The 21,583-nt window shown below is 38.9% G+C and overlaps 1 protein-coding gene across 6 annotated transcripts in view; it reads right to left on the reverse strand.

Annotated features, from left to right (window-relative positions):
- The window catches only part of XYLB (xylulokinase), an 84,385-nt gene that overhangs the window by 51,750 nt on the left and 11,052 nt on the right, over window positions 1–21,583 (reverse strand). For all 6 annotated transcript variants that reach the window (XR_008434140.1, XM_053959986.1, XM_053959984.1 and 3 more), the window contains 8 exons: window positions 18,929–19,001; window positions 13,554–13,672; window positions 12,330–12,411; window positions 11,372–11,412; window positions 10,848–10,963; window positions 8,735–8,850; window positions 6,372–6,445; window positions 4,938–5,034 (listed from right to left, as the gene is read on the reverse strand). Coding sequence is in view for 5 of the 6 variants with exons in the window: in XM_053959986.1 (XP_053815961.1) it covers window positions 4,938–5,034; window positions 6,372–6,445; window positions 8,735–8,850; window positions 10,848–10,963; window positions 11,372–11,412; window positions 12,330–12,411; window positions 13,554–13,672; window positions 18,929–19,001 (718 nt within the window). In the remaining variant the exon portion in view is untranslated. The remainder of the gene's footprint in view (window positions 1–4,937; window positions 5,035–6,371; window positions 6,446–8,734; window positions 8,851–10,847; window positions 10,964–11,371; window positions 11,413–12,329; window positions 12,412–13,553; window positions 13,673–18,928; window positions 19,002–21,583) is intronic.

Genomic DNA, 21,583 nt, shown 5'->3' on the forward strand with positions numbered 1-21,583 from the left:
GCCAACACAACATTTTAGTATTGATTTCTCCAAGAAATTTAAATCCCGCAGGGCATAAACATCAATTTAATCTGTATGCAACTACAAAATGGCCTCACTCCCAGTGTTCCTTATTTCAGCCAAAACACTGCTACAGCTGGAGTAAACACACACTCAGCAGAGCAGGCAAAGGCTGACAGAACAAGTATCCCTACATTTCCAATAATTCACAGGAGTTTTGGAGAGCAAGTCACAAATGCCAGACAGTCAAGGACAACCACAAGAAGGAAAATCTATCTCACAGCCAAGCACAAAGGCATCCCTGAAGCATCCCAAGGATCAGTGGCATCCTGCCTTGCTAAGCAGGAGAGCCAATTCATCCTCCAATCCAACACTTTGTTGTGGAGTAACAGCCTCAGGTCTCACCTTTGGGTTTCTGTGCCTCCACGTGACAACAGGAACAATGAAACACAACTGCTCCATGTTGTACTAACTGAGAGTTTGGAACAAGGGAAGTGGTGGAGTCACTGTCCCTGGAAGTGGACAGGCATTTCATGAGACATCTTAGTGGGCATGGTGGTGTTAGGTCAAGTGTTGGATGTGATGATCTTGGAGGTCTTTTCCAACCTTAATGATTCCTTGATTCTATTTTCTGAGCATTCCTGACTCCATCAGACTGCCTTCCCTGCAGGAAAAAAGCCACACATTACTGCTACCTCCAGCCTGCTGAGAGGAGCATCAGAAGAAAACATTACCTGAAGAAAAAGAAAACTTGTCACCTTGGAGTTTACCCTCATGTAATCTTAAGCTGAGTTCTTCAGAAATTTAAATCCCCCCTCTAATCTCTGAGAAATAAGGCCCAGGATGCTCTGACATTCCCTCTTTGTCTTCTTAGCACTGCAGGACTGCTATTTTGTTTCAAGAATGCACCCCATTGAAAAAGCTCATTCTTACAGCAGTGCAAAGCCCCAGGCATGTCAGTGTCCCCCAGCCAGCACTTAAGGACCAGTAGAGTCTCTAGAATTCAAGGCACCAACATTATTTGTGAGTGATGGATTTATGTAGGTAAGAAGCTATAAATTACACAATAATCACAGACACAGGGTTTTATGGACAAAGCCTGCACTCATAAAATGTGGCACCTTCTATCCACCAGCCCCTGCTGAGGACAGCTAGGTGGCAGAATCAGATTCCTTAAGGTATAAAGGTGACAGAGCAGCACACTGGGCAACTGGAGTATTATGGACTCACTGATAGGCACAAAAGCAAGACAGAAAGCCCTGTCCAAATTTAACAGCTTCAGCACAGACCCCACCCCAGATAATCAGCCTTCCTACATGGCAGGATTTATTAACTGCTGCTGCAGTCCCACAAAAGCTTGCTTTACACAACTCTAGCACACACCTGATCCAACATGCATTGACTCAGGGCTCAGATTACCATTGTCATGGAGGTTCCTACACTCCAGAGCAGAATGTAATTTAAATATCTATTGACTACATGGGTGATCAACACACAGCCCTTACCTGTGTGCTATTTTCCTTTAGCATATGTAACAAACATCATGGCATATTTACTTCACCTACCAGTAAGGTGGGGGATGGATTTTGCTCCCAGAATTAATCATTTTTTTTTGGGTCTTCACCAGGACAGCCTCACTAGGTCCAAGCAAGGACCATGGCAACATGGTCTCCAGTCAGTCTCAATTTTAGGATGAACTTTAGGATTGCTTGGTCAGGAACAGAAGCAACTCTGAAGTGATCATCAAGATTATTGAAGTATATACTGGCAGATCAGTCTGTACCACTGACAGCTTTATAGCTGCTGTGATCACCTCTGTCACTGAGCTGCAGACACTGTCATTTCTCCACTAAGTTACCATGGTTTTGACTTCAGAGAGTCCCCTAACCAGGCAGCAAGAATAGCTGTAAGTCCAGCCTCTGAACTGCAGTTGTGAGCTTGGTTTTCCAAGGGGGGTGGCTGCAAGCAGTAAAAGGAAGTGAAAAAATAGGTGTTTGTGATACGATCAAAATTCAGGAAAATAAAGGCAGAACAGCAAGCCCTCTCCTTATCTTCACGAATCTCTGAATGGGAGGATGTAAACAACAGGCACAGACCAAACTTCACTTGTTTGTTTCTAGATTCAACACTCAGTCGACCCCTTAAGCACATAAGCAAAACAGGATACAGGGTGTTACTGAATGATTTCCTCTGAAACCTGATTGAGAAAGATTAGAGCAATTAGAACAGAGTGACACACACTTTGAAAGCCTTTAAATCACAATTAATATAAGGTTTAACCTTTCTCCTAAGGATCAGCTGGTGACTGTGGGCCATTTTCAGAACAAGGCTGACATGTCCCAGCCTCGGAGACAAAATTCATGAGACAGAATCCCCTGCCCTCTACTGGCACCAAAGCCACACTGAAATCTGAGCTCATGTCACAGGCAGCACAAACAGCACCTCAGAAGCTGCTTTAAGGGGTATTTTAAACTATTATTTGTAATTTATATCAGATCTATAATCTGCTGGACACATCCAACTGGGAACAAAAAGCCACACATAAGAAGCTCTTTCAGCACCATTGCACTCCTTCCCACAGCACCAGCTAGACTGAGGATTCAAAACACTGCTCCTTGTGAGATAATATATTCATTAACTGGAAGCTAATTCTAAGGGATTATCTAATGTTTGTCATGTTCACAGTGCATAGCCAAGAACTCTATATGGAAGGTTTTTATTTGTTTGTTTTTACAAAATTCTCTCACGTACGCTTTTCTGATTACAGCCATCCAAACTGCATTTGGCCCAAGAACAGAGAGGCAGGTCCATAGCTGCCAAAATCATTTTCCAGCACCTTGGTGCCAGACCTAGGGAAATTCTTAGCCAGGTTTCTGACTCATGTGCACCACTGTGACAGCACCACACAAACCTCAGGGCACCCCAGCAAGGCATTTGTTGTGACTGACCATGTCATGTCCATTTCTCACACATGGATTTAATGGGTGTCACCATAGAACCTTCCAGATCTTGTGAGCACTTCTTACTGTAGTCTCCCATCAGTGCAAACAACAGCAACAACAAAAAAAAAAGAAGCCAAGATTTACCCTGCTGTGATTATATTTCTGAATGTAAATCAGCTTGATTCCTGGAAATATCAAAGTTAATCCCCCATGTAGGCAAGGCCTAAGAGGAATTGAATAAACACAAGGGTCCCCACTGCATATTTAATCCAAAAAATAAATAAGCTTTTAAATCACATTAAAAGGAAGAGAAAAAAAAAATAAAAGCAGCCTGAAAACCAGCAGCTATTAAACAAGAGAAAGCCTGGCAATGCTGGGGTAATTTCCACAATGCTCATCCATACCCTGAAACACATTGAGAACACACCCTGTTTGCAGAGCTGTCACACAACAAATGCAGATGTGAGCCTGCCATCACTACACAAATAACAGAGTATGACATTTAAATAATACCACTAAGGAGAAGTGGGAGATGCAGCCCACACTATGTACAGCAGTTCTTTTTTAAAGCAACTCATTTGTTAAGTTACCAAATAGCTAAAAGACCCTAGGGATGCAGCAAAACAAAAGTATCTAATATTCCAAAGAATCCACAGGAATATAATCCAATCACATCTGTCTCCTCTTCATTGTAGGCATCTACAGCATTTAAAAAAATACTAAAGAAGAATTCTTAAAACTTATTAAGCCACATCCTAACATTATTTGGATTTTTGGCTCTCCTACTCAGCCTAAATATATTTACAGATAATTTATCCCCATTTGTTCCTGTGTCAGGGTTGTCTGATATCTCAAATAGTTCTTCTCACACTCTGGTGCTTGTCTAACCCCTGACATTTACAGACTGCAAAAGTGTCCTCAGCCATAAGCTTTCTAGGCTATATAAGCCAAGGTTTTGGTGCAGCAGAATCTAAGAAGGAAGGATAAACAGGTATTTTAAACACAGTCTATTTGAAACTCCACCTATCTCCATAAATAACCTCCACAAATAAATACAGTTTCAACTATATAAGAAAATGTATAACACAGAAACCTTCACAGTGTAAATTTATGAGGTGGGGTTGTCAAGCCTTATGATTTGTTCCAGTATTTCTGCATTTTCTCAACTTTCAGCTCCTGGAGTTCTCTCTTAAAAATAAACAAAAATATTCTGTCCTTCATGATTATTGATAAAAGCCTGGGGGCAGGAGTCAAGCAATGACTTGTAAAGAAGGAGGTCAGGATGTAAATAAAAATATTATGATTTTTAAAAATAAAATATTTATTAAAAATCCTCCAGATGAGTTAATTCAGCATGTTTAAGATACCACTGGCTGATACACTGACAGAAAACATCAATAAAAATCTTACAGACTTGCCTGTATTATTTTGTAGAATTGTACACATAGTAATGATCTGAACCCACTTCTCTAGGTAAAATACTGGCTGACTTTGCTGTTCCAATGTGCTAAAAACTATTCATATCATAAATTCTAGGAAGCCAGAGCTCTGGCTTTCTAAAGCACAAGACAGAGTAAGGGCTTCTGCCTTATTAACAGAAAACAGAGGTAAAGAAGCGTGTGACCAGCTTGTGGCAGATCCAAGAACAGAACATAGATTTCAGATTTTCTGAGTTAGTCTTGTGCTTCAGGCAGAAGGCTGGTCTTCTTTTCACTTAACAAGCAACGGCCAAACTCTTATTAAAAATGGACAATGCAGCTCAAACAATGAAGCAGCAAGAATACTTGAAAAATAAGTCTTCTTAAAACTAAACCTCCTTGTTCCTTCTAATGCTAACATCTACAAAAACTTGCATCCAACACACCATCAGTAATTTTTCCAAGAGACTAAATTCAGAATTCACACCAGTTTCTGTATCCATCAGGCAGGACAGGGAGCACATCACTGACATTACTGCCTTTGGCCTCCAGTGCCATTAGTTCTCATCATACTTACAGACTTTATATCCCAGCTTTTCAGCATGAATCCTCTTGGCCATGAACTGCCCTTCAATCAGTGCTCGTATTTCTACTTCCTTTGGAAACCTTGAAACCTGTACCAATTAATTAACAACAATTAACAACACCTTACCCAGCACACAGTTCCAAGCTGCAGAGTGGCTAAAAAACACAAGACAGGTTTACAGTAGATTATCTTTGCCTTCACCCTGAAGTCTGCTCTCCTCTAGGCCCAGTTCTTCACTCATACACACAAGATGGACCTAAAGACTCGTGACAGAGAGCATAACCCATATCCTCAATGCTGTTGGCAAATACATCAATCTTGAAGTTGATGCACAATAGGAAGTTTAGAGCAAGCTGTAAACTTTTCCCTAAGCATTTCCCATCACCAAGAGCTGCTTAGGAATCAATATCTCAAAAATATAAAATTAAAGCTACTATAAAAATTCATATGAATTAAGCAATATGTCACAGAAGTCTAAATCTATTTCTGTCTGTACAAAAGTGAAACCATGTAATCTTTTCATTAATTTATTTAGTTTCTATCGATAACATTTTCCTGCCCTTTCATCAATGAGGCAACAGAAGCAGGAGAATATTGAACTGCAAACAAATAGAGGGAATCCTTCACATGAAGTTGAGTTTCTCCATGCACTGCAGTAAGTGCCTACATTTGTGTAACAGCTAGAAGTGATTAAGCATTCATTTAACAGCCAACACTTGAGAGTAGAGCTGCACTGCAAACACCAGATAGCATCAATCTCTGTTCACCTACGTGAGGTCTAATTGACTGGGAGTCATGATTGATCAAAGACATCTCCTGAGTTTCAGTACCACCCAGAAAGCCAGGCATTTAAATAAGATCCATTCCTCAAAAAAGAAAAATATACAAAGAACCAAAGAACTTCCCATAAATTAATATCTATTTCATTCCACTTGGACTTGAGCTTGTGCTTACTTAAATACCACTATGTGGCTTGTGGGTAACTCCAAGCCATGCAGGACAGCAAAATGAGGTCTTTAAGTTCACACATATATAGACAAAATATTCCAGCCCAAAGTTTCAACACACCCTTATCTATGTGTCTAAAACTTAAAAAACAAGGACTAAGTCATGTACATGTACTAAGTTCTCAGTAAGCTTAAAATTAATCCTGTCTCAAAGATACTGTCTGTTTCAGTAAATCCACATTTTCCAGTAAAGAATGTATGTAATTAAAAAAATTACCATATAAGTTCTAGTTCAGACATTGCTCTCTAGATGCTCTCAAGCTACAGACCAAATACTTCCTTATGAAAATCATCCCAGGGACTTACATCAATAAATGAAACTGGAAAGCAAATATTTCAGACAGAAAGAAAAAAATATATAACGGCAAAGATTTGAAGTCTTGACTGCACTCCCTCAAAGTTTGAGACATTGACCAACCTTTTGGTTGTCTCTGTTGAATCTGTGAATCCCAACTGCTTCAGGAGTAATTTCCATCACATCAAAGTAGAAACCTGCATCAAGGAACATTAAAGAGTGTCACGTTTGCTCCCAGGCCCAAAGTTGGAATCTTATTTCTGCACACAGCTAAAATGATAATAGATGTTTATCAGGTATTTGGACATATGAGTCACCACACAGCCTGTTTCTTTACTAATTTCAGTCCACATGTCCACTTCTTAACAATATTCTGACCCATGTGGTGGGATTCTTTGGGCTCTCCTGTGCAGAGCCAGGATTTGGACTTCAATGATCCCAGTGGGTCCCTTCCAAATCAGGATATTCTGTGATTCTCTCAGTTTACAAAATGTGGATCTTTACCATGCCAAACAATACAATAAACACCAAGCCTACAAGAGAGGATACACCCACCAAAATACAAACATTTGCAAGTAACACAGCTAACACATAACACATACCAGAAATAGTCTGAGTATGGCCATATGCAAGGGTCAAACAAGAAAAAAAAACCACACACACACAGAAAAAATGGCAACCTGGTAATAAGAGTACAGGAATATTGGAACATTTCATACCCTGGATTAGATTTCATGAGCTTATTAGAGAACATCAGATATTTTAAGTCATGAAGCAGAGCTGGTTTCTGAGTAGTTTTGATGAGATCTGAGGAAATGCTGTAATGCTTTGTAGACAAAGATTTCTTTGGATTGGTCAGAAAAGATATTCAAGAAAGAGACCAGAAAAAATGAGGACAGAAAAACTGAACAGAATAGCTAAGAAACTAAGGAGAGTTTCTGAGGTTGTAACCTTGGAACAAAACTGTGCTGCCCTAGCAGACCTGTGATTACTGGCAAAATAAAACCCAAAATACTGTGCTTTAGCACACATAACCTTTCTGGTTAAACATCCTGCAAAGTTGCCAGTGAGCAACTCTGTGTGCCACAGATCTGCAGGCCCTGGCAGGGGAAGCACATCCCAACATTCCAATCCTGACCGCCAAACCTCTGCAGGGGCACCTCCCCACACAACAGGGAGCACAGGGAACAAGATTAAAAAAAGGGGGTTTTTAACCAGCTATGCCTTTGCTTTGCTTCCCCCAGGCACTCAAGTTATGGAGATTACTGCGTTTTTTACAGATATACCCAGAGGTTATTCTAGTACATAGTTTATTGAGGATTACTTCCATGAAACACCTATTTTATAGAGGAGCAAGATATTCAAGTGAATATACTATAAAACAAACTTGAAAACTTTAAGGCACTGTCCTGGTTCAGTGACAATATTTTCATCAACTTCCAATTTTTTTTAATATTGTCTAAACTGGCTGGCCTTGGGGGTTTAAAATAATTTCTTCCCATTTTCTAAAACACTAGAATTGATTTGTCTTTCTAGTGAAAAGAGATTCCTGGTCATTTTAATACCCCACAGAGACTGGATTTGACAGACAACATAACAGAGCTTCTAAAAATAAAAAATCTAATCTCACAGTGTCAAGAGGCTCTATCTTAAATTCACTTTGCTAAGGAATGAAGCTTTCTATAGCTTAAATATCTACATTTTAAAACTTTGCTGCCATAATTTTTACATTAATTTTACCTATATCAATTCACACCTGAGATGATGGTGATGATTTCATACCCTGCTCTGCAATGGGTCCATTTTAATCTCAATTAGACATGTGCTCACTTTTCAACAGCTTATTTCAGAGCTACATTATTAAACTTGTAAAGTGTTAAACTGTGGGAGAGAAAATAATGCAAAACTTCAAATCCATGAGTTTAATAGTATTTTTTAAATATTTACATCATCAGAATTTTGTTACATTTCATTCACAAACCATAACATGGGGGGAAAAAAAGGGATGAAATGATTCTGTGTCACACACTAGGGAAAATGCAGAAAATCCAGGCATCCCTTGACATCATTGCTTTGTACACATGCATGAACAAGATTCTAGAGTAATGACTGAGAAAGAAATATTATGGAGGTACTTAATTCCCTTGGTTTGAGTCTTCAGAAAAAAGAAATAAACTTTAATGAAAGCCTCCTTCAGAAATTACTAGTTTTAAATACTCTACAGCTAAGATGTTACTAACACCCTTCCAATGACCAAAGGAGATCCATAAATATAATTTTCTTAGTCAGTGAATATTGAAGGAAAACACTGTGATGACACTTGGGCTGTCAACAGAGCATTTCCAAGTACACATCAGGAATTTCTCTTGCTCTAGTTAACTTAATTCTTGACCTTTATGATGACCCAAGTAAAAAGGAGGTACAACTCCTACTGCAGTATGTGTCTAAGCAAACCCTCAAAATCCCAGCCCTGCTAAGGTTCATACCCAAGTTTCCACTGTTTCCAGCAGCAGTTGATGACAAGGCTTTGGAGAATTCATCCCAGGAGCCTGAAGCACAGTCATCTCTGATCCTCTCCCTCATCAGAGAACCATTTTTAAAACTGGAATACACAAACACATCATATGCATTTTCCAAAACATTTAGCTCTAGATTTTTAAAGCATTTTGTTCCTGTACTTGATATTGCTGTTTAGTTTATCAGCTGAATTAAAGCTGGGCAAGTTAAAAGATATAAACACTTCATTATGGAAAGAGGTAGAGAAGGAAGAGCAAGATAAAAGTTTTACAGGAGGTGCTGGGGAGCACAGTGCAGAGTACACATTTCTCCAGTGAGTCAGGTTAGATCCATGGCAGGCCATGCCAAACCCAGGCTAACTCTGCACAGCTCAGAGAAGTGAGACATCTCAGAGACATCTCAGAGAAGTGCCCTGCCACCACTCACTCTGAGATGATTCTGCAAGGAGCAGCAGGAGAGTCCCCACGTTGCATTTAGGACTTCAGGAACAAGGTACCTGTATGGAACCAGCTTGGGTGCAACAAGAATTATGATGAGGTCTAGCTCTGTGCCAGGATCTGGCAAAGGAAAGCAGCACAGCCAGTTCATAAGCCATGCAGTAAAATATGCATCTCTTCAATTTTTATGGCCTTTGCACACTTCACGCTGTCACCTTCTTTGTGACTATCACACTCCTGCAAAATACTGCAGCACTGGACTCGCATCCGGGGGAAAGCAGTTTGAACACTCAGCACAGTTATCAGAGCAGCTCAGCAGAAGGGGCACAGAAATATCAAAAATGAGGGCAAGGAAATCACTGAACTTGCTCAGTAGCACCAGCTGAAGCTATTTGAGTTTTCTATACAAATACCCTGTCTGGTAGCTCAGGCATTCATTTTCCCTATTAACTCTAATATTCTAGAAATAAAGAGGCCTTGGTGCCAAAGGGGCAGGGTCAGCTCAGAAATTATTACACAGAAGGAGCAGGAAGGATTAACTCAGCACTGCCAAGGCCACCACCAAACTGAATGTTAAGCTGCAGTGAAAGAACAGCAGTGCAACATTTATTCAGAAAAATGCCTCAGTATCTGCTTTCCTATTATGAACAGGTTGTTTATATAGCTGTTTTACACAGCAAAAGTAAAGAAAACATTGGGTGGAAGAAAAATTCAAATGTAAATTAAAAACAAAGCAAACAAAAACAACCACACAAAACAAAACATAACAAACAAAACCTGCTGGGAAATCACAAATCAAAACTCAGTAACTTGCAATTGACATCGTGTTTTTGAACTCAACTTCATGAACACTGTTCCCACTGTCATCTACTACTGTGCAGGTGGGATTCAACACTACAGCTTCAGGGCAGTCTTGAGCTTTGCTGAAGTTCTGAGTTTCAAGCATCTACAATCCAGGGCATTTAGACACAAAATTTATCTGCATATTACTTGCAAATACTTGCCAAAACACCATGACCTGGATTGGAAATTTTAATCCAAAATACAGTGGTTCAATGAGGGCAAATACAGCTCCAGTCCATCTCCTTGGCTGGCAAGGGGCCAAACAACTCCCAAATCACAGCAGCCAAAAGCTACCATGAGGTAGGATCTTGAGATATCAATATTTTCCTCAGGCACGGCCCTAATACATCCCTGAACAGCACTGATTGTGCTCCTCTCTGGAAAGGGAATCTTCACCTACTCCATTATGACCCCACTGGACCACCAGAGGAGCACAGAAGTTACACAGCCTGGTCAGGCTTCACTCATTTCACATTCTATCTCAGCAGATTTGTTATTCCTGTACATTAAATGAATTACCTGAGATACACAGAGAACTGGCTCTATCCATACACTGAAATAATTTCAGCTTTTTATTGCCATGAGAATTTATCCCCCACAAGTCTGCAGTTTCAGTTCCTCAGATTAAACAATAGGAATGCTATAATGTTGATGGAAATGTTTCAGCAGTAGATTGCCATATACCGTAGAGAATGCTGAATGTTCTATTCATTATCATTTCACAAAAGAAATAAAAAGCGCTAACACAGAAAGAAATATACATTATCGATCCCAGATGTAAAAAAAAAATAAATGCTATTACCATAAAAGTGCCATATATGTTTGAGAATCAACAGGATTGCAGAGAATATGACCTTCTAAGGCAGGAGTTGGCTCTTGGATCCACAGGAACAATGTGTCACTTGTGCCAAGGCTAATCTGGAGGGAGAAAAAAAGAATTGAAGCCTTATCACAATGTGCATGGAAAGCAATACAGAAATTAAATTAAAACCATTTGTTATTGCCACTAATTGTTTTTAAATTGCACATTAAGTCAATTGGATTCGTGTTGAAGCTAGCTCTGACTTAGGCTGTCATGCCAGTGAAATACATACTAGATGGAGACTTGGGTTTTAATGTCTGGAGTGTTAGTTAAAAATAGTCACAAGAGTTTACTTAAAATCTTTCAGGCAGCTTACAGATTGATAGAAATAGAACAAGTATAAATCCAATAAGCAGCAAATTAACACTAGCAGGTATATTTAACTGGCAACCTGCAGCTATTTACATTTCAAGTATTGCAAGCATCCAAGGACACAGATTTTTCAGGAGAGTGTTTTGACTTACTGCAATGTCTCCTTCTTGAAGTCTCATCCCTGCCAGTGATGCTGAAAGCAAAAGGAATACCAGGTACAAAGGTAGTTCTTTGACTCAATTACAGCCTGTTACCTGAGACATCACAGCACATTGCAAACACCATCTCAAAGTACAATATAAATGGCAAATACCTCCTGGTGGCCTTGGGCTATCCAGCATAAAATAAAACTTTTGGGTGAGGGTGTGATTTTTTAAATAATAATCAAAATGCTCAAAACAAAAGACTACAGAACAGCATGATTTTTCAGCAGCATGGTTTATGTATTCAGGTTTTATATACAGTGAACCCTTGATTAACAACAACACACTTTAGAGGAAGAACATTCCTACTTCCATCACATTATTCATATATTTATTGGACTAAATTGAATTTAGGTCTGTAGAAGAAAAATTGGACTTTGGGGAAATGCAGAGATAAGCTACTGTAATATATGTAATTTTCTTTACACTGAAACAGTCTCCAGGATTCAAAAAAACTGACCCTGAATTAACACCTTCCCTTGTACTGAGATCTATCAGTCTGACAAAAGGACAGCTCTAATTCTAAAAGAAAGCCAACAAGGTCCATCTCCACCTTTTTGCTTGAAAAGATACAAGACCATTTTTAAAATTCATATTCTCTAAGCTAAAATGTTAGCAGTTCATAGTAGGGATAGTTTCTCATAACAAAACCTGAAGTTATCAAGAGGCAAATGAATTCACCTCTGATTACTTGGCAAAAGAGGATAATTTGTCATACACAGCCTATCTGAGATATCTCTATCTCAAAAGAATCAGTGATGGAAGGGTGTTGGAAAGAGGAATTAATGCTGATAAAAACAATATTCTTTCATTTTATAGGCAGCATCTGAGAACCAGTGAGATAGATTTAGAATTTCAGTACATACATAATCATATCCACTGAATCTTGCACAGTTAATCATCTCACCTGGATTGTCTCCTGTAAATGCTACTATTTTACAGTCTGGGCTAAACCCATAACGTTGACTATAATATGGAGAAATGGGCCCCTAAGGAAAAAAAGAAAGAGAAGAAAAAAAGCTCAAAAAAATGGAATGCAATCTTGCAATATATGACAATGTATTGTAACATGGAACTGAAAAACCCTAGAGCAGCTACAAGAATAATTTATGAACATTTAAGGTATAAATGAATATTTTAAAAAATTTTAATGCACTTTTTTCATTGTAGTTGTTGAGAACCTCACAGGAATACCCTCAGATTAGATTTGAAAACAGGCTAGTAAATAGGAGCATTTTAGCTTTGGGTCTTTCTTCAGTTATTCACATCAAGTACCATAAACACATCTTTCTGTTTTGCACATATACATGAATATTAATAGCTAGAAATTAGAAATTCAATGCAAACATAAGAGGAAACAACATTAATATACATCACAACATCAAATGCTGGAACACAACCCCTATTATCTTAGAGGTCAAAAACCATATTCTTTTAAGCCACATTTGATAGCCATTGAGAAAAAAACAAAAGAAAACTATCCATAAAAAACACAAGGACATCTATAAGGACTTTTTTTTAATATGTTCCTCTCCATTACAGATCAGCAGTGAATTCAGAGGGCTCAGGTGATGGGGATCTCCACTGCCTCACATGTGCACAGCTAAAGAATAGCTGGTTTTGTGCTGGGTAGTAAGACTAAACTCATTTACTCGGGAGATGTGAGGCATGATTTGATTTCACCATTATGCTATGTGAACTGAGGAGCTTTAAATATCCCAAATTATTCACAAAGATTACCTCATTAACTCTACAAACAGCTTAAAACAAGATCTCTGTTGAGAAATGCAAATGTTGGGTTCTGTTTCTGCAGCAATAAACACCCGTGCACAGCTCTGCAGTGACCAGGTGCTCTGGGGCATGGGAAAGGACCCCAAAAATTCTTATAATTGGAGCACCTACCCAAAAGTCTCTCACACAGCCCAGGGCATGCAAGAACCCAAGGAGACCAAAGCTATTCTGGGTGCCAGTTTCCAAAGATGTCAGTATTTGCTTTGAAAAACACCTTCACAGCACAGCTGGAAATATTAAACCAGCAGCACTGCACACACAAATACACTCCAAGTGCCATTAGCACAGCTCCCAGCAAAGTTCCACTTGTTGCTGACAACTCTTCTGGCCAGGGACATACCAGGACTGAGTGGGATGGTACAGGGCATCCTAGTTTCTCCTCTAATCCAGGGGCACAAGCATCAAGGCAGGGCTTTGACCATGCCTTTTCCCAAATCTGCAGCAAGTTCATACCAGAACCTATAAGACAGATCAAAAGAGGAAGTGCACTGGATTTAGCAAAGACCAGAAAATTCCAACAACAGAAAACTTACAGGTGTATGTTTTTCACTTAAAGAGAACTGTTTCAGCTCCTCTAAGAATAAAGGATACTGATAATTTAGCCTCTGGAGAGCTTTCACCTGCAAAAGCAGCAGAAAGTGCTTCTCTGATGTACAATGCACTAGGCAATTCAGTCATTCACAAATTATGAGGAAAGACAGGAATATCAATGCCTCCTCATCAGCTCCCCCCCAAATCTTCCACCTTAGACAAGGACTTCGTACGAGTAAAAGTGATGGAGCAATGTCCCTTGAAAATGTGTTGTGCTCAGCAGAGACCTAAAAGTGAAAAACTTCCCCCTCAGTGGGATGGCTTTACATTGCACTTACCTTTGAGCTGAGTATCCTATAAGCATCTAAATCCACACTGTCTAATCTTCCTACATATTAATGTTTCCCTTTTCAATTTTTCAAATAAAGCCTCTAATTTTGAGCATCATTTGGTATCCAGCTTTGAATACCAAAGCCACAATTTTCAGGAAAGCTGAGCAGCCCATCTGAAATCTGCAACACCTGCAAGTGTGCAAACCTCTTGAGGCCAGATTCTGTGAAATTATTTTCAGGCTGCTAAAAACCTAAATAACTGACTTGGTCACCTGTTTTCTCACCAGAACTATCACTAGCTCTGAGAAAGGCCTTTGCAGTTTTGGTTTGGTTTCTCATTGCTCTCTTCTCACTGTTTTATTGCTGGTTTAAAAGTTAATTGAAGTTGATTAGTGGCCAAGTCTATATAACATACTCCACACCCCTGGCTTATGATTCTAAGATGCCTTTAATTGCACATTTCATTAGACTTGAAAATCTGTATTTCTGGTTAGTGCTGCTCTGGGACATAGTCTTATTCTAGATTAATGCCAATTTCATTCCAAAGACTGTTTAGCCCACAATTTATTTATCTCAGAAACACAGCCACATCCTCAGCTGAGCACAGTGGAAAACCTGGTATTTCCTTCTGTTCAATACATTTTTCAGCTTTGTATATCATAAAGATGGTGAGGCTGATGCCACATGCAGTGCCTGTGGAGCAAGACTTTGCTTGCAGTGCTGGGATGCAGAGGAAGAAAAGGATTCAAAACCCATCTCAGGCAGCACATCACAAGGCTCCAGCAGTGCTTCTACTCTGAGAAAGAGCCTTCAACACACTCCACACACACTCTGCTGCTGGTTGCACAACACAAGTGAGCCCACCCTATCAGCTCCCAGCAGACTTTTTCATACAGGCTTAAAAATGGGTTGAATAGCACTTGTAAACAAACTCTCTATTTATCAGTGCAATCCTAAGCACCCCCAGTGTTGTCTGGACTTAGTGCTCCACACGGTGTTGTAAACAAAGTGCTGCACAGTGGAACAACCCAAGCCAAACAGCAGCATATTTGGATTATACTTAACATAAAAATAGAATTAATTTCATACAAATCAATCAATCCCATTTCAGGCAAATTAAACAGATTTAAAAGATTTGGCCTATGATGAAACAGCAGGAATTTGACAGAGCACAAAGTGCAACAACCGTCCCACAGGCAAAGATTTCTGCCATCAAAATCACTACTACACACCCAGAAAAGGAAAGGTGGCAAGATTTACTCCATCATATCTCAGGTTTCTCTGAGAGATCACTCTTAAATCCAGCCATCCCCTCCTTCCCAGGGTAAACTGTGTCCTGACAAGGTCAACTCAGCCCAGAGTCACCACCTGCACTTTTCAGAGGTACAGGGTGTGAGCAGCCACAGGTTCCATGCTCTCAGGCATAACAGTCCTTTCTATACAAATCTATAAATTTTCCTGGAAAACTGCATGATTTAAAAGGCCAAGAACCTCTTCACTAAACTAATGCAATGAGGAACAGAATCTTTAAATAAATAGGATTTTTCTACAGAAAGATTAGCTGTTGTTTTCTGCGGTTTTTTGATTTTTTTTTTTAATCCTTCTTGGTTTTCACCCTAGAAGCCTAGAGAAACATTTCACCAGAATCCTCCAATGAAATTTTACAAGACATTAGGGCAGCCTCCAATTTTGCCTGCATAAAACAGAAAAGCCTCTAATCTTTATAACTGAATGTTTACATTGTACAATAGACATATTACATTATACTTGAGTTTGACTGGTAGATGCAGTGGCACAAAGACTTTCATATGCCCTGAGAAAAGAGAGGTGAGACAATTTGCCCCAAACTCAGAAGCTCATTTAAAAACTGTGAAACAACTGTTTTAGAAGAACTATTAATCTGATGGGCTGGATTCATCCTGTCCAGTTGTGGGCATGGGAGTCTCAGAGGAAAATAAAAAACAGAGCTGAATGCTCCTCTGATTATACAAGGAGCAATTCACACTGAGTTCTTGACTCTAGCACGTCTGCTCATGATCTGCATCACAAAGTTTAACACAAAAAAAAAAAAAGTCAGTCATAATCTGAGGAGTAAGGGGAGAAAGCAAGTGAAAAATCAAAGGCAGCCCAGTGAAGGTCAACAGCCAAGGCCATGGCACAGTAAGAACTGAGGAAAGGGTCAAAACATGGATTAATAGATTTCTATATTTCACTGCAAACATCACTGACTTTTAGCACAGAATGACCAGGAGCACAAGCAGGACTTGCTAATATTTACTACAAATACAGAAGTGCTTGAACACTTGTGGGGAAGGAGAGAATACAAACACCTTCATTACAATGACCCAACAATGCAGACTAACTGGTTTTATTAATCAACAAAGTAAAGATCAATATTTGCATACATTTAGAAGCAGTTCAGTGCATCTGTTTCTGCATTATAGCCCTCTGCCCAGTGAGCTAAAGCCATGAGAAATGTAACTGCTGACACCACACAAGCTACAGGAGGACCAAGTTCAGCCCACCACACCCCTTTTGAAAAGGCTCTAGTCCAACACATCCTTTTTTGGTAGAACAGCAAAAAACAAGTGTGCTAAGCTACAATTTGCCTAAGGCTCTTAGAAAAGCATTTCAAAAGATAAAGCTCCTCTAGGTCAAGAGCTGAATTGCTGTTAAGGTATGTTCTAAAAGAAATAATGCCCAAGTGTTCAACTTCTTTAGGTCCCAGATGTATCTTACTTTTAACATCTGCACAATATAAATAAAAATCATTCTTCGTTCCACTAGAAGGTGATTTCATTTTTTTTAAATCAATCACTCAGGGTGCTCAGCCATTCATAAATGATTTGAACCTTAAAAGATTGGACCTTTAAGAAGAAAAAGAAAAATCCTGGAACTGAATTCCCACAATAAACCCCCAATTTGGAGATAAGTTATTGTGTAGAGCTAAACAATTTGACAGGGTCTTTTAAAGATATGACCTGAAGTTAAACCTACAGAAATGAAGAATAGGTCTATTATCTGAATATTATTTTGAAAGATGCATTTTAAACTACAATACATAGGTGCCAAGTAAAAGATCAAATGAATTGCAAGAAATTGTAAATGACAAGAAAACAATTTTTCAGCTGCATCCAAATAACTGCTGCATCCACTATAATTTTATTACTGGAATTAGAATTTTCTCTCATTATATTAACAGAAGAAAGGAATGAATGAGGCAAAATATAGCTTACAATGCCAAAAAAACTTTTGTCTTGTAAAGAGAACTGTAACATCCTGCTTAGCTCTCTTATCTTTTTTCACACTAAGATTTAATAATCCCACATGCTCTGAACAGCACATAACATTGATTCAGGTTCTGTAAATACCCACAGGTGTAACAGAACAGGCTCTCCTGGAGCTGTTTGAAAAATGTGACTCATTGTCTAAGAAAATTTTCCAATTAAGGAAATTATTTTTTTTTCTTTAAAATATTTTGTTTTCCAATTTTTTGTGTTTGAAATTGGAGAAGCATGGCTTTCCTCCACTTGCTTCCAAGCAGAAAAGGTAAAGCAACCTTACCAAAAAAAATAAAAAAACAAACCCAAACATGAGATATTTTAATGCTTATAGTTTTAAACATTAGAAGCAAAATTAACACTTCACTCTCACTGAAAAATAAGAAACCAATATGTTTCTATATCAGAAAAAGCACCTAAAGATCACACTATCTTTCTTTGAAATACAATAGGTGGCTGAGCAGCCCAAGTGCTCAGTATTTGGACCTGCTGAGGAGCAAGGTGCAAACCTCCAAGAAGTTATTGTTGCAAATAATACACAAAAAATAAAATTCAGCTATGAATTTTGGCTAAAAGGACAGGACCAGAAAAATAATATTATCTCACAAGTGGCATGAAATAAGCATGGATTGCCTTGCCATTTCTGAGGTCTCAAGTATTACTGGAAGCTCTGATAGCAAGTTGTCCATTAGCTAAAATTGAGGTGTCTTGTCTTTTCCTGTAAGATTTGATGGAATAACAAAGGAGAAAAAATGAATTGGTCTTAACACACAGGTGTCAACCATGTCTCTATAATGCAAAAATTCCGTAGAGAGCCTTGTTATCTAACCTTTCAGCTCTGAAATATATCTTCTCTTAGTTTCAGAGCAGAAATCAGAAATGCTTTTTAGAAATAACAGCAGAGCTCCCAGGAAAATGCTTTCCTTTGTGATTGCCATTTTAAATTGCCATTTAAAAGCTGGATAACTGAGATAACACACAACAGAAAAGAGAGACAGTAGTCTTGTCACATTTTTGTCTTTGTTATGATGAATGGAGAGATAGGGACGATTTCTTTTTTTAACTGGGTTTAGTACATTTTGCTTTATTTATGCTTTTTCCTAGTTCATTTTGAAAATATACTTCTCTTGTAGATCCATACTCCAGTTAGGTGGGGAAGAAATCATCACAATATACATCATGTTCACATCCTGTGCACCTCTAAGCTAAACCAGCAAAACCAAAGAATATCAGAACTCTGAAGTTCTGTTTCAGATTGCAAAGCTTTCTGATGCCTCTAGAGGATCTTGCACCATTCCTTTATACATCAGAAAATAATGAAAAAAAACCTATAATTACATTTAAGAATCTTTTCTGTGGATCCATTTGATAGAAGTGGGAATCAGTATGATGGGGGGAGATAAGCATAGCAAACATCAAACTGAAAGGAGTAACTTAGCTTAAAAACTAATATACTTCTCATTAAAATTTAAAGATTGAAAACAAATACCAGACACCTTGTCCTCCATCTATGTAACGTGGAGATGGGAAGGAAAACTTCCTATGTTACTATGAAAAGAGTCCACACTTACCATCACTGTAATCAATGGGTGCATAAGCTCCTAGGAAAAGGGAAGCTGCAAAGCTACTGACCAAAGAAATTCTCTGAAAAAAAAAAAAAAGTGAGAAATACTGAGTCATATCAGTACTCACTTCAAAGAAAGGAAGTGGAAAGCAAATAAAATAATTGGAAGCAGCAAATGTTAATAGATGCCTAAGGTTAGGCCCAGACAGCACACTAAAATACATCTAGAAGGGTTATTCAGTTCTGACTATCACAGTAATAAAGAACATATCAATCTCAAAGTAACCCCACAATAAAAGCTGTTAAAAGCTCTGCCTTCTGAAACATGCAAGACACACCTAGTATGTTATCATACTGTGTTAGCATGAATCCACAACTTCAGTCTATTACAGAATCTCATTTACAAAGAAAAACACTAAGATTAAAAAAAAAAAAAAAAAAAAAACAAAAAAAAAACCACCACAAAACCAGCTGTGTGTTATGGCAGAACCCTGCTCTGCCCCACCTACAGCACAGGTCTGTAAACTTTTAGAAGCTCTGGCAAAGCTCTGTGAGCACCTTTAGCACCTGTGCATGACCCCTTGCCTTCCTTCCAGCTGAGACCCCAACCTCCCAGGAGTTACTCCCAGGAGCTGGTAATAATCAGCTTTGAACTGAGCCACTGCCTGCAGCTCTGCCTCAGGGCCTGCTCCAGCTGCATGAAATCCAGCTGTAGGGCTGGCCAAAAAATGCCCCATATGACACAGGACACTGATCCACCATGAACCTTCCTCCTCTTCACACCTGCTGTGTGAGCACCAGGTTAACCAGCCACCAGCAGGCTTCCTGCATGATCCAGTATTGCCTGATCCCAAGAAGCTGGCACAAAAGCAGACAAATTCCTCATTCTCCGCTGTGACTCACTCAGAAGAAATATGGCTGTCACCCAATAACTAAACAGAATCAAACCACTGCTGGTGGAGTGAGCCAGAAATGACAGGTTTTTTTTATTAATGATCACAAAACCACTGCTTCACAGCATTCAAGAGCAGACTATAGCCAGAGATCTAAGAGGTGGTTGCAATGGCCAGGAAATTTAATGATGCACTTGCTCTTTGTGCATCTCTCCCCGAGAATACATCACATTGTGCTCAGATAACAAAGGCCTACCTTCTGTGGTGCCCCAGTGGGCACTAGCTGCCTGAAATGGAAGGAAAAAAAAGGATGAAGTTAAACTGTGAATCAGCCAGCCAGTTTAGCAAGCTGACCTACAGAAGCAAAAACATCCACCTTCCACATGTCATTGAGACTGCAAAGCTGTTAAGTGCTCCTTGAGGGTCCCCAAGAGCAGCTCTGGCAGAGAGAGATTTTGTGCTTGAATGCATCTTGCATAAGTTTTATTGCTAAAAGTTGCCATCAGTTCAAACAGCCCTCAAAGTCTGAAATTGGTTTAACCAGTTCTCAGACCCACTTCCCCCCCAGTAACATATCTTTCTCTAAATTTAGTCTTAGGCTTATGATCGGACCATATCAGTGTTCTGTTTCATCTCATACCTTTCTAGTTACAATAAGAATGTAAAAGAAAACAAGGGAAAAAAAATTTAAAATTAAGCATGCTCCAACAAAATACAGAGTCAACGCTGCAATTCACTTTCTCATGAAATGAACTGCTTTATACAGTGGTGAGATTTAAAAAAAAAAAAAAATTATGCTACCAAGACCTGATATAATGGAAAACCAGATCTTCCTTACTCCCCTTTATAAAAATCCCTATGTGATTTATTAAAAAAAATATGGATATTGATCTAGCACCAATATCCAACTGTGATGGACAAAAACTATCTAACAGTTTAAAGTTAGAAAGTGTATGTTTATTGCGACGCCGGGCAGCGTGCGGGATAGCTCCCAAATACACACCGCACCTTTCAAATGATTACAGAGTCCTTTTATCCACACAAGAATCGAATACCCAAAATACAAATACATATTCATCATTTAGTACATCCCATTCCTCACTTCGTATGCTAATCATTTCAAAAACTATTAAGCATGCGTAGTTTGTTCCTTGAAATGGGCCGGTGGTCCCTTTCATGGGGAGGGGTCCCAAAATGAGGAAGTAAATGAAGTCTTCCTCTTTCTGACCTTCCTACCTTTTCAATGCAAATATGACAAATGAACCTTGGTAGAACTCCCATTCCTTGTCTTCAATTGGTTTCAGAACAGAGGAGGCCCACAATTGTCTTATGTTCCTAAAAGCTATTTGTCAGTTTCTATATTCTTCATTATAAACCCAGCTAACTAAACATTGTGTTGACAAGCAATCAATTATTAGTTAACTACTAACTCTTAACTTCATCAAGGCCTACTTACAAAATTTCTTTATTTTAATTAACTCTAGTAAAGCTTATCTCTAACTAAAATCTTAGCTCCTCTAAAATCTCTAAATCTCTTAAAATTTATGTTTCATATGTTTCTCCTTTTCCAGTCAATGGGAACTTCACCAAAGTGTCACAACTTCTCAAATATGATGGATAGTGGCTTAGCCACTTCATCCACCAGTCTCCTCAGGACCTATGAAGTATTTCATCAGGTCCTTGTGCAGCTTCCTGTTCCTTAGATGGTCTTGAACTCAATCTTCTCCTACACTGGGTGGTTCTTCCTCATCCCAGTCCCTGCCTTTGCC

This window comes from Vidua chalybeata, chromosome 1 (assembly GCF_026979565.1).
Source record: "Vidua chalybeata isolate OUT-0048 chromosome 1, bVidCha1 merged haplotype, whole genome shotgun sequence".
Lineage (NCBI taxonomy): Eukaryota > Metazoa > Chordata > Aves > Passeriformes > Viduidae > Vidua > Vidua chalybeata.